The 14,431-nt window shown below is 39.4% G+C and overlaps 1 protein-coding gene across 13 annotated transcripts in view; it reads right to left on the reverse strand.

Annotated features, from left to right (window-relative positions):
- BCAS3 (BCAS3 microtubule associated cell migration factor) overlaps positions 1-14,431 on the reverse strand; it is a 571,522-nt gene that overhangs the window by 543,057 nt on the left and 14,034 nt on the right. For all 13 annotated transcript variants that reach the window (XM_033847806.2, XM_073797378.1, XM_073797379.1 and 10 more), the window contains exon 5: positions 8,133-8,239. In XM_033847806.2, the coding sequence (XP_033703697.1) occupies positions 8,133-8,239 (107 nt within the window). The remainder of the gene's footprint in view (positions 1-8,132; positions 8,240-14,431) is intronic.

Genomic DNA, 14,431 nt, shown 5'->3' on the forward strand with positions numbered 1-14,431 from the left:
CTTCTCTTCTAAATGTTTTATCAGATACCAATACAACTAACTCAGTTCAGGCTCTCAACGTCTCCCAAGTAGACAATGTGAAACTGACGGGCCTCAGCCGACAAGAAGGGCTCAGACAGCTGGGACTTGTGAGGCTCGGGCTCCGTGCCCGCATCCAACAACAGGAACAGTGACAACCATCAACGGCCTTAGTTGCTCCACGGCATGTGGGATCTTCCTGGACCAGGGCTCAAACCCGTATGCCCTGCATTGGCAGGCGAATTAACCACTGTGCCACCAGGGAAGTGAAACTGACTCCTAACTGGCCTCATATCCTTTTCTTTTCTCCTTTACTCTCTATTCATTCCAAAGCCACTGCAAAACCAACCTTTATTAAATATGGATTTTGGAATGTATCTCTGTTACTCAAAGATTCTTAATGAATTCATACTGGCTGAAATATTAATAAATCCAAATCCTCATCCTGCAATTCAAATCTCCTCCCTGAAACTTCTATATCTCATTGCATGTCCACGGAGAGCTTACAACCACTAAAATGAATATTAATGATCATAGAGATGTTACTTGTGCTAAATGAAATAATACATGACGGCACAATGTCTAAAACACACTCATTGTCATGAACAACTCCTCCTCCAACTGGTTGCCCGCTGATACTGCTTGTCAAACCATGTTATGAAGGCTCAATTACTTTTTTTTTTTTTAATTTCCATTCTGGCACAAACAGATACGTCTGTAAATGACAAACACAGGTTTGGATGATGCGCAACTGGCAAACAGCTATAGGTTTCCAAAAGCTTACTCTCAACTTCTGTACTTATCTTGTTGCAAACAGTAACAAACATTTCACTGACTATCAACAGTTCATAGACGAGCAACAGTGCATAGTCCACAAACTCACCATCTTTCCACCCAAATCTGCTCCTTATCACTCCCTATTTTTTAAAATAAATTTATTTATTTTATTTATTTATTTTTGGCTGCGTTGGGTCTCTGTTGCTTCCTCTAGTTGCAGCGAGTGGGGTCTACTCTTTGTTGTGGTACGCAGTCTCCTCACTGCGGTGGCTTTTCTTGTTGCAGAGCACGGGCTCTAGGCGCGCGGGCTTCAGTAGTTGTGGCGCGTGGGCTCAGTAGCTGTCACACCCTATTTTTATAAGAGGCATCACTGTCTACCCCTGTTCAAAGTTCTCCATTGGCTTCTACAACTCAATTTTTTTAACTGGCAAAAAAACTGTACAGATAATCCCTAAAAGATATTCAAATGGCCAACAAATATATGAAAAAGCATTCAACATTATTAGTCATCAGGGAAATGCTAACTAAAACCGCAAGGTATCACCCACCAGAATGGCTAAAATTAAAAAGATGGGACTTCCCTGGTGGTCCAGTGGCTAAGACTCCACGCTCCCAATGCAGGGGGCTCGGGTTCAATCCTTGGTCAGGGAACTAGATCCCACATGCCACAACTAAGAGTTCGCATGCCGCAACTAAAAAAAAAAAAATTAAAATGATGGACACAACACCAAATGTTGGCAAGGATATAGTACAACTCATACATTGTTGGGGGAAATGTAAAACGATACAACTACTTTGGAAAAAAGGTTTGGAAGTCTATTATAAAACTAACTATATTCCTACCCTATGAAGCAACAATTCCACTTGTAGATATTTATCTAAGAGAAATAAATGCATATGTTTACAAAAAGACTTACAGAAGAATCTTCACAGCAGCTTCATTCATAACAGGCAAAAGCTATTAACAGGCCAGCTATCCCTCATTAAGAGAAGGGATAAACTATGGTATATTCATATATTGGAATACTATTCAGCAATTAAAAGGGACAATCAACAAGAGTGAATCTCATAAACATTATGCTGAGTGAAAGGAGCCTTACACAAAAAGAGTCCATACTGTATAATAGTACAGAAAGTTCTAAAACAGGCAAAACTAATCTACAATGGAAAAAAAAATAACAGTGGTTGTTTCATGGATGGGATGGAGGAAAAATTGAGAATAGGCATGAAGGAAATGTCTTGAGTGATAATCAAGATCTACTGTATATCTTGACAGAGATTTGGGTTGCCATGCACTTGTCAAAGTTCAGGAAATTTACATATTAAGATTTGTATATTTAATTGTGTGTAACTTTTACAATAAAAAACTAATCAATGGGGCTTCCCTGGTGGCGCAGTGGTTTAGAGTCCGCCTGCCGATGCAGGGGACACAGGTTCGTGCCCTGGTCCGGGAAGATCCCACATGCCACAGAGCAGCTGGGCCCGTGAGCCATGGCCGCTGAGCCTACGCGTCCAGAGCCTGTGCTCCGCAACGGGAGAGGCCACAACAGTGAGAGGCCCGTGTACTCCAAAAATAAATAAATAAATAATTTTTTAAAAACTCATCAAATATTGAACTTTAGTTAATGCAAAAGTAGTTAGGGGAAAGTATGCTGATGTTTGCAATTCACTTTGAAATGCATCCAATAAGATCTACAGGTGGAGACTAAGTATAGTAAAAATTTTCATGGTATAATCTAGGTGGTGGGCATAGGTGTTTTCCCTGCGAAACTTCTGAAGTTCTTCCAATGGTACAAAGCTCATTTTGTAAGCTTTTACCTTACAAAACTCTAGCCCACCACCACCTCTGAGACACCATTAGCATTCTCCACCTAGTTCCACCAAATTGCCTCCTTGCTGTTCTTTAATATAGGAAACATAATCCAGACTTCCCTGGTGGCTCAGTGGTTAAGAATCCGCCTGCCAATGCAGGGGACACGGGTTCAAGCCCTGGTCCGGGAAGATCCCACAGGCCATGCAGCAACTAAGCCCGTGTGTCACAACTAATGAGCCTAAGCTCTAGAGCCCGTGAGCCACAACTACTGAAGCCCGTGTGCCACAACTACTGAGCCCGCGCACCCTAGAGCCTGCGCTCTGCAACAAAAGAAGCCACCGCAATGAGAAGCCCACACACCGCAATGAAGAGTAGCCCCCACTCGCCGCAACTAGAGAAAGCCTGCGCACAGCAACAAAGACCCAAAAATAAACAAAATTTTTAAAATAACAACATAATCCTATGAGAGAGCACTGCCTTTGAATGCCCCTCCCTCAAATACCCATAAGTATCACTCCTCCACACTTCTGCTCAGGGGGTCTTTGAGAGAGGCTTTCCAAGACCACCTCATATAATATAGCAACCCACAACAATATCAACCACCACACCGTAACACCTGGTAACTTGTTTATTATCCAAGCATGGTACATGTTTATTATCATCTTCCCCACCCTCCAACCCACCTACCTAGAATGGAAATTCCATAAGAATAATGGTTTTGTTTTGCTCATTGTTGTTTTCCCAGCACCTTGAACAGGGTCTGACATATAAAAGGCAATCAATACATCTTTTCTGAGTGAATGAATTAATAAATGAATGAGGTGAGAATAAATGGCATGGCTTTACAAGAATGCAATTTGGTAAATCTATCAAGAGTTTTGGTATATTTACTTTTAATGAACTCTCCAAATTACATGATCATAAAGATATTTATCTCAATATTCTTTAAGAAGAAAAAAACTTAAGAAATCTAAATCAATGTCCCAGTAGAGAGAAAAGAACATTTCCACCTCAGAGCCTCTGACTTCACTACTTGCTGTTCCAATCTTACTGTGGCTAAATCTTAATTAACTTTTATGCCACTTCCTTATTATATATACTCTCTTATTATTTTCTTCATATTACAATTTGTCTATTAATTTTTTTTTTTTCCATACGCAGGCCTCTCACTGTTGTGGCCTCTCCCGTTGCGGAGCACAGGCTCCGGACGTGCAGGCTCAGCGGCCATGGCTCACAGGCCGAACCGCTCCGCGGCATGTGGGATCTTCCCGAACTGGGGCATGAACCTGTGTCCCCTGCATCGGCAGGCGGACTCTCAACCACTGCGCCACCAGGGAAGCCCTATTAATTTATTTTTATTTAAATCCATTTCTCCTACTAGCTCCATTTGAGCAAAGGCCATATCTATTTTGCTCAAAATACATACTTTATCCAAGAATTGTAATGAATAAATGAACAATTTTTACGTTCTCACAGTTCATGGCATCAAGTCAATCTATGTGTAAAACTGGCCGAAAAATAAATCAAGAGTGTAAGCAAGAGAGGGTGGGAGGAAGACGCAAGAGGGAGGAGATATGGGGATATACGTTTATGTACAGCTGATTCACTCTGTTATACAGCAGAAACTAACACAGCATTGTAAAGGAATTATACTCCAATAAAGATATTAAAAAAAAAAAAAGAGAATGTAAGCAAGATATTTTAAAATAACTGAAGTCCCCGCCAGGGACTTCCCTGGTAGTCCAGTGGTTAAAATTCCTCGCTCCCAACGCAGGGGGCCCGGGTTCGATCCCTGGTCTGGGAACTAGATCCCACATGCCGCAACTAAGAGCCCACATGCCGCAACTAAAGATCCTGCATGTGGCAGCAAAGATCCCGTGTGCTGCAACTAAGACCTGGCACAGCCAAATAAATAAATAAATAAATATTTTTTTAAATAAATAAAATAAAATAACTGAAATAAATGCAAAGATAACAAGAGCTGAAAGAACTATGGGAGTTAAGAAAGGAAGGATATACAACTACTGTTTTTTTCATATGACTCCCATAAAATTACTCGGTCTTTAGTCCATGCACATGTATAACTTTGACTTTTTTTTTTTTAATTAAGAATTTTAAGCAAGAGAGCCTATATTTACATTACCAAAAAGAGGCAATGTCACTGTTAGGCACAGGTGGGAAAAGGGCCTATGTATCCAGAATATCAACATCACAAATAATCATTCTTTCTTATGTTGCATCAGATGTGTTGAAAGAAGGGGCCTGACAGCTTGGGAAAGCTATGAAAGCTGGTGTTTTCCTGCAGCCATCTCATATACAAAGTGGTAGTGATTGGGCAGTAGAGAAATTACTTCTGCACAGTTCTGCTTCTGAGCTAACTCCACTTAACTATATTCCTAGATATCATCTAAGCTTTGTTCATATTTGTGCACTTACATAAATAGACAATTTTTTTACATGTTTAGCCAGGATGTTTATTTTCTTAATCTGAGACTCACAGGTGGGACAGTTACATAAAATCAACAGAAGGGAACCCTGTGCACAAACTTGAAGAAAAAACTGAGCTGTAGTTTGGACAGGGTTTGATTTCTGGCCACCCGCACTTACTGAAAAGCAAATACAATTTATGGTCTGCGAAGATCCCTAAGAGCCAGGATTATTTCTAGGTTGACCAACATAAGCTCCCCAGTGTCTAGCACATGGTAACACTTAAATGATTACTGAATAACTGACTAGTGATAAACAAGTTTCAGAAGGGTTTAGTTAGAGTAATGGGTAACAGTCACACTAGTCTATAAAAGATGAATATATGAAGGTCCTTCGTAACCTATTACAATGAAAACTAAAACTAAGGTGCCATACTACTTGCATGGCATATCTTCTGCTATCACATAGGGGAAATAGAGCTCTTAGATCATGGGCTTTGAATCTGAAGTCAGAACTGGGTTTGAATTCCAATTCCACCTCTTATAAGTAGTGTGACCTTACCACCTGTAAAATAGGATAACTTCTCCCTCACAGTATACAACAGATGAGATAATGTGTATATAAAGTTCTCTGAACATAGTAAGAGCTCAATCAGTGCAACAGAAGGAGCTTATTTTTCCAAACTGCCTTCTAATTCTTGAACCAGTCCTCACGGGGCTATACTACTACAACAGTAAACAACTGCCAGGGACTTCCCTAGGGATCCAGTGGTTAAGAATCCACCTTCCAATGCAGGGGACTCAGGTTCGATCCTTAGTCAGGGAACTAAGATCCCACGTGTCGCGGGGCAACTAAGCCTGCATGCTCTGGAGCCCACGCACCACAACTAGAGAGAAGACCGCGAGCTGCAACAAAAGATCCCGCATGCCACAATGAAGATCCCGCATGCCACAACTAAGACCCAATGCAGCCAAATAAATAAACAAATAAATAAAAACAACTGTTAGTCAATGAAAATTCCATGAAGAAAAGATTATTTAAATCTCTCAAAATACAATCTGGGCATAAGAATTACTGTAAAGAAGTAATTTCCTCATAAGACCTTTAAGTTACTCAGAACCAGACACAAATTAACTATTAAAAGTGATACCTCTAATTATAACCAAAGCAAGTGGGTAGCCTGAGTACCACCAAAGAAATGTGCTCAATCCAGTCAACATCCCTAATCCCACAAGGCCCAAGCTTGTTAAAGCTCTAGCTTCCTCTTTGCCTTCAAGTCTGTCAACAGTGTAAAGAATCAAAATGTAGTCTCTATTAATAAGAAAAAGTTAAATTCACAAAATCCTCTCCTCTTGAACACAACCTAGAAATATTTCTCTTGGTAGGAAAAAGCAAGCAAGCAAAGACTGTCAACGCTTTTAAGTCCTTTGTCTATGCCTTTGGCGTGATACTTAAATTACAAACAACATTGCAGGGCCTTGAAAAAACGTCAACTACACACCCCCAAAGGCAAAAACACGAGGACACGCATTCCATGACATACCAACAGGATTCTTCTATCTCTGCAAAATAATGCCAATCTTTAAAAGAAAGAAATATAAAACCTAAAATCCTAAATACTAATAATATGATATATAATTATTATAAGATTAGATGGAAGACCAAAGTTCATTATAAGTGATTTATCAAAGAATAAACAATAATTTTACTTAGAATATTAAAGAATTATGCAGTTCAATGTATTCATTACTTAATAATCTTTTAGCCAAATTCTGCATTCAGGAACATCCTGAATTTCATTAAATTTGAGGTAATATATGTTCGCTTATAAATCCTTTAAGAAGTAACCATAATGTGCAAAAAAATCAAAAAGGGAAAAAAATTCTAGCTGAACCACCCACTAACAAGAGGCTTCAAACAATGTGGTAAATGCATCTATTAAAGGCACAAATTAAAATTCTATTGGCTCCAGGCCTCTAACTGCAAAAAAAAAAACACACAATAAAGGGTCCACCCGCCAACTCCCCCCCACACCCCAAAATCTGGAGGAGAGACATGATATCTAGGCCATGCCAAAGAGCAGAATATAACTAAGTACACGCCAAAGTATGCAGTCCCTACTACACTTCACTGAGCTGTGATCCTACCAAGCCTCTTCCTCTTTTAGTACATTTTATTTTTGGTCATTCCAAAGAGGAACACGTAGGATTGAAGAGGGAAACTGGGAATAGAATTTGGCAATTTAAAACATTTATTAAAATTATGACTTATCCTATATAGATACACAGACACAAAATAACCTTTGTTCAAATTCATGTATTACATCACTGTTTCTAATAGCAGAAAGGGGGTGGAGGTGGGGGGGAATTTTAAGTTTTTCCAATAAAAGGAAACAAGTTATGTAAATTAAGGAAAATCCAAAAAACAGAATTATAAGCAGTTATAAATTCCATAGAGAAGCTCTCTGAATACTGATTTATAAGTAAAAAACAGCAATGTACAGACTGAGTTGTATAATATGTTCCCTTCTGTTAAGGAAGGGCAGGCTGGGAGAATTATATGTATATATGTTCTTATTAGCATAAAATATAGCTATAAGGAAAAGAAACATAACTAGAAATCCTAGAAAACTAGAAACTGCTCAAGATAAGGGAAATTGGGGAGAGTAGTGGTAGGGAGTTTTGTTACCCACTTATACCTCCTGAATTTTGAACCATGTGAATGTTTTAACTGATTCAAAAAATGATCACTATTTTTTTTAAAAGCCTTCTGTAAGCCTCTTTACTCTTCTGTAAAAATGCAGGAAAAGATAATAATAACACCAACTAGGTAGAGTTACTATGATAAGAAATTAGATATTCCATGTAAAGTGATTCCCACAATTGCTGGCCCACTTTACAAATCATTTACAACATCTTTAATTTCCCATTTTCCCCTTAGCCCTTGGGCCTAGTATGGGGTTCCACACACAGCGGTCTCTTAGCAATTGCTTGCAAAATAAATGGATGGGACCTTAGAGAAAATATCGCCAGGTTTCACACCAGCTAGCATGCTGAAAAGTATTATATTTCAGGGATTCAACCATCTTCATACTTACAGGGATGCTCCAGACCTGCATTCCATCACTGTAGCCAATCATAATCAGCAAAGGTGGCTCATTCCCTGTGCTATGTATTTCATGAAATTCCAGATTTCTTGATGTATCTACATTAGAATTAAGTAACAAAGGAGCAAATTAAAAAGACAACCCTCAGAATGGGAGAAAATATTAGCAAATGCAACAACAGACAAAGGATTAATCTCCAAAATATACAAACAGCTCATGGATCTCAATATCAAAAAAACAAAAAATCCAATTAAAAAATGAGCAGAAGACCTAAATAGACATTTCACCAAGGAAGACATACAGATGGCCAAGAGGCACATGAAAAGATGCTCAACATCACTAATTATTAGAGAAATGCAAATCAAAACTAAATGAGGTATCACCTAGTGCCGGTCAGAATGGCTATTATCAAAAAATCTAGAAACAATAAATGCTGGAAAGGGTGTGGTGAAAAGGGAACTCTCCTGCACTGCTGGTGGGAATGTAAACTGATACAACCACTATGGAAAACAGTATGGAGGTTCCTTAAAAAACTAAAAATTGAACTACCATATGACCCAGCAATCCCACTATTGGGCATATACCCTGAGAAAACCATAATTCAAAAAGAGACATGTACCACAATGTTCACTGCAGCACTATTTACAATAGCCGGGACGTGGAACCAACCTAAATGTCCATCGACAGATGAATGGATACAGAAGATGTGGCACATATATACAATGGAATATTACTCAGCCATAAAAAGAAACAAAACTGAGTTATTTGTAGTGAGCTGGATGGACCCAGAGTCTGTCATACAGAGTGAAGTAAGTCAGAGACAGAAAAACAAATACCGTATGCTAACACATATATATGGAATCTTAAAAAAAAAATGGTACTGATGAACCTAGTTGCAGGGCAGAATAAAGATGCAGACATAGAGAATGGACTTGAGGACATGGGGTGGGAGGGTTAAGCTGAGGCAAAGTAGGACTAGCACTGACATATATACACTACCAAATGTAAAATAGTTAGCTAGTGGGAAACAGCAGCATAGCACAGGGAGATCAGCTCGGTGCTTTGCGATGACCTAGAGGGGTGGGATAGAGAGGGTGGGAGGGAGGTTCAAGAGGGAGGGGACATGGGGACAGATGTATGCATACGGCTGATTCACTTTGGTGTACAACAGAAACTAACACAGTATCGTGAAGCAATTATACTCCAATAAAGATCTATTAAAAAAAAAAGACAATGCCAATCAACAAAAACAAGTACACTTCTTTAATGTTACTGGCGGTAACAACTGTTTAAATTGTTTTTCAATAAGTTCTGAAGTATTTGGAAGACATTTAAAGGAAAGCAAACAGGAAGCTGAAATCACAAAACTAGTATTTTTTTTTAACAGTACCTATAATTATCAGCACAAGTAAGGTTTTAAAACTCAAACTCTCTCAGTAGAGTACAAGTACCAAGTACCACCCCACTACACACAAAAAGTAGACTACAGAACCTAACACAGTGACAGCAGTACCCAGTAGGAAACTAGTGCCAGGTAAAAGCACAGAAGGAGAAGTGCCCAGCGGAAGCACACAACATAAACTGTGTGGGTTCACAAGTTGCATCTGGACACTCTGAGAAATAACAGGCAGAGGACAGGGAAGAGCAAGATGCGGAGAGGGTTTTGCAAACAGCTAGAGGTCTTGTATAAGTAGGTAGACACAAGAGTCTGTGAAATTTAGTACTGTTAATGTTCCTCAGTTTCCTCACCTGTAAAATGAAGGTAATCATACTCATATCTCAAAGGATTGTTCTAAGAGTTAAATGGGATAATACAAAAAGCATTTAGAATAGTATCAGGCATAGGAAGCCCTATGTTGATGTTATTACTGTTGTTATAAAATCATGCTGCAGTAAAAAAAAATAAATAAAAATCAAACTCTCACTTGATATCTAGGAAATACTAATATCAGGAATAAAACCACCTGTAAATGATAAATGAAAATAAAATATTTTACCAAAGTTAACTAAATATAAATATGACATATAACCATCTAGAATTTCTAATATATGCAAATTTAGCAATAGAAGAAAAATTATATTCCTTTACATATAAGAATTAAATCCTGCTATATCTGAACACACTGGGCATATAGTTCACTATAAAAGAATTGTGCGGTTTTTGTTTTTTTAATTTATTTTTGGCTGCGTTGGGTCTTCCTTGCTGCACGTGGGCTTTCTCTAGTTGCGGTGAGTGGGCCTATTCTTCATTGAGGTGCGCAGGCTTCTCATTGCAGTGGCTTCTCTTGTTGCAGAGCATGGGCTCTAGGCACACGGGCTCAGTAATTGTGGCTTGCAGACTCTAGAGCACAGGCTCAGTAGTTGTGGCACACGGGCTTAGTTGCCCCACGGCATGTGGGATCTTCCCAGACCAGGGATCGAACCCGTGTCCCCTGCATTGGCAGGCAGATTCTCAATCACTGAGCCACCAGGAAAGTCCGGATTATGTTTCCTATATTTAAGAATAGCAAGGAGGCAATTTGGTGGCGCTCTGTTAGGTTCTGTAGTCTACTCTTTGTGTGTAGTGGGGTGGTACTTGGTACTTGTACTCTACTGAGAGAGTTTGATCTTTAAAACCTTACTTGTGCTGATAATTATAAGTACTGTTAAAAAAAATACTAGTTTTGTGATTTCAGCTTCCTGTTTGCTTTCCTTTAAATGTCTTCCAAATACTTCAGAACTTCTTATTGAAAAACAATTTTTAAAATTTCAAATAAATCAATACCAGGGAATTTTAGATGTAAATGACAAAGGTAAAGTTAATAAAATACTAGAGGAACACCGTAGAAACGTATTTTCATGATCACGGTACAGGGAACAACTTTACAACTGAACACAAAAAAACTCTTAGCATAAAAGATAGGCAAATTCTACATTAAATTTATTACATTAAAATGAAGAACTTCTGTTACTCATGAGCCACCCTTACCAGAAGAGTGAAAAGCCAAGCCACAGCATGGGAGAAGAGACAACTATAACCACACAAGGATTCATCTAATACATATAACAAACATCAGTATGAAAAAGATAAGTCAGTAGAAAAATAGGCAGGAGACATGGAAAAACACTTCAAAAATAGGATAGTCAAATCATTAGTGAACATGAAAAGTGGCTCAACCTCATCTGTAATCAAGGAAGTGCTAATTAAAACCACAATGACAAAACCAAGTGGTGGCAGGATATGGAGTGAAGAGGCTGCTTATTTATTGCTAGTAACTGTAAATCAGTACAATCACTTTGGAAAACAGTTTGACAATATATACTCAAGTTGAAGATACCATGCCCTTGACCAAGTAGTTCCACTCTAGGTATATACTCATTAGAAGCCTCAGCACATATACATCAAGAGATAAGAATACTCACAGCAGCATTACTATAAAGACCCAAAAGCTGGAATCTATCCAAATGTCCATCAAGAGGAGAATGGACAAGCACAGTGGTACACGGATACAATGGAAGACTATTCAGCACAGAAAAAAATGACCCACTACCATATACTGTAACATGGATGAACCTCACAGACATAATATGCAAAAAGCGTAATATGCTAGACACAAAAGCCTATATACCGAACAATTCTATTTACATGAAATTCAAAATCACTAGGCAATTAGGTAGCAACATTCCATTTCTTACCCTAGGTGATGTCTACACAGGTGTTGGATTTGTAAAAATTCATTCATTGATCCATATTTTTGTGTTATTTACCATGATATATTTGCATAATAAGTTTTTTAAAAAATCATAAAGCAGTAATATCCCTCCCCCTTTACTTGACTTCATTTCCTCTCCTTCTAGAAGCTAAATTCCTCATCTATTTATAACTGTCATCTGTTTTTCATCTCTCATTCACCCCGAATCCATTTCAGAATGTGTTTCTGCCCCTAACACTCCTCCCAAGTGACTTTTGCTACGGTCACCAATAACCTCCAAGTTGTTGAATCCAATATATGTTTTTCAAGCACATCTTGTTAAGATTATTCAGCAGCTATAACCGATGCTCACCATTTTCTCTGCTGGCTCATCCTTTTCTAACTACTCTTTAAATATTGGAGTTACTCAAAGCAAATTCCTAAACTCTGTTTTCTTCTCACAGTATACGCTCCCCAAGTGATCTCATTCCAACCATTGCTTCAGTCAGTATCTGCTAGTGACTTCCTCAGTGTGGGTTTTTGCATGTCTCAGTAGAAGATCAAATTCCACTCAAAGATCAGGATTTCCTCCCCAAACCTGATCTTCCAGAGCTCCCTATTTTGGTGAATAGCATGTTTATCTATGCAGATAGCAAGATCAGGAACCGCCTTCTTCCTTCCCTCTAGCAATAAATCTTGACCAAGCTCCTAAACAGCTCTCTTACATCACCACCACCCCTGTCTACAACATCTACTGCTAAAGCCTGAGTGGCTTCCTGCCTCCACCACTGCCTACCAAACTCCATATTTCAGTCAGAGCGCTCTTTTTAAAATACAAATAACGGGGAATTCCCTGGTGGCCCAGTGGTTAGGACTCTGTGCTCTCACTGCCAAGGGCCTGGGGTTCGATCCCTGGTCGGGGAACTAAAATCCCCAAACAAACAAACAGAAAAACAAAAAAAGGGACTTCCCTGGTGGCGCAGTGGTTAAGAATCCGCCTGCCAATGCAGGGGACATGGGTTCAAGCCCTTGTCTGGGAAGATCCCACATGCCGTGGAGCAACTAAGCCCGTGCATCACAACTACTGAGCCTGAGCTCTACAGCCCGCGAGCCACAACTACTGAGCCCGCATGCCACAACTGCTGAAGCCTGTGTGCCTAGAGCCCGCGCTCCGCAACAAGAGAAGCCAGCGCAATGAGAAGCCAGCGCACCGCAACAAAGAATAGCCCCCGTTCGTGGGAACTAGAGAAAGACTGTGCGCAGCAACGAAGACCCAACGCAGCCAAAACTTAATTAATTAATTAAAAATAAATAAATAAATAACCTGCTTTGGCTACTTCTTATACCTTTTTCAGTACAGTGCCTTAAGAAAAACAATCTTAGGTATAAATCAGGCTGCCTGAAAGCAAAAACAGAACAATGACCATGATACAAAGGGCCTTAATCTCACTTTCTAATAAACTCCAAAAGTAGTAGTCTCTACCTAACACCAAACCAAAGTTAGTACATTGATTAGGAATGCAGATACCTAGAAGGATCCAGGACTGGAGAATCTCAATAAGCCAGGCTCCTTAGAAGTATCCCCTGTAAAAGTTGTTACCTACTCCACCCCCAAGCACAACAAGCCCATAATCAAATGGGCTGCAGCCTGGAGGTAAGGGGCCAACTGGCACCACTTTATAATTTCAAGCAGAAAAGCAGAGCTCTCAGGCCTGCTGGAATAAACAGAAAGCAATCACCAGAGCAGAGTTCAATTCGAACACTGCAAGTTTTAAATTAATAGCAACAGAGTTTCATTAATATGATAAAATAACTTAAATCCACAGACAGGTAGAAGACTTCTAAATTGTTTTGCCAGAAAAACTCCCAGTCTAGCAAAGAGAAGCCTAAATACCTAATACAATCTCTGGGTACCCATAACTGCTCTACAAAGAAGCAGCCTGCTAAGCTAATATGGCTGCAATCAGAAGAATCCCCTCCACTGTCTCCCTTAGGATATCATGAAAGACAAAGGCAATGAACAAGGAATTGCATCCCAGCTGCAGCAGGCACAACCAGGGAAGGGCAGACTGGCTGATCAAGAATCTCTAATGCAATGGAAAAGTTAGTCCTTGTTAGCTTTATTCAAGGAGATGTTGGACTTGCAGCCAATGAACCCTACTTTTTCTTTCCCACAGCCAAATTTTCTTTCAATTATAAATATCTCCAAAGGTCTGCCACACAAACACCTAAATAAAACATTCCTGAAGAAAGAACACAAATAAGAGACAAATTCAAGAAATGTTCTAAGAGGGACTTCCCTGGAGGTCCAATGGTTAAGACTCGATGCTCCCAACGCAGCGGGCACAGGTTCGATCCCTGGTCGGGGAACCAAGATCCCACATGCCACACCGCATGACCAAAAAAAAAAGGAAATGTTATGAGAGATTGGGGCAGTTAAGGAGGATCAAATATCTTGGTAATATTTACTATTGCCTTAAAACAAACACAACCATACACATACATGTGCACACATGCACACATACCCCCTAGGGCTAGAGATAATAAAAAGTATATCCTTGAAAAACCAGGACAAAATTTCATACACTATCAATATGATATAGAAAGGAGAGACCAAAG

Source organism: Tursiops truncatus, chromosome 20 (assembly GCF_011762595.2).
Source record: "Tursiops truncatus isolate mTurTru1 chromosome 20, mTurTru1.mat.Y, whole genome shotgun sequence".
Taxonomy (NCBI): Eukaryota; Metazoa; Chordata; class Mammalia; order Artiodactyla; family Delphinidae; genus Tursiops; species Tursiops truncatus.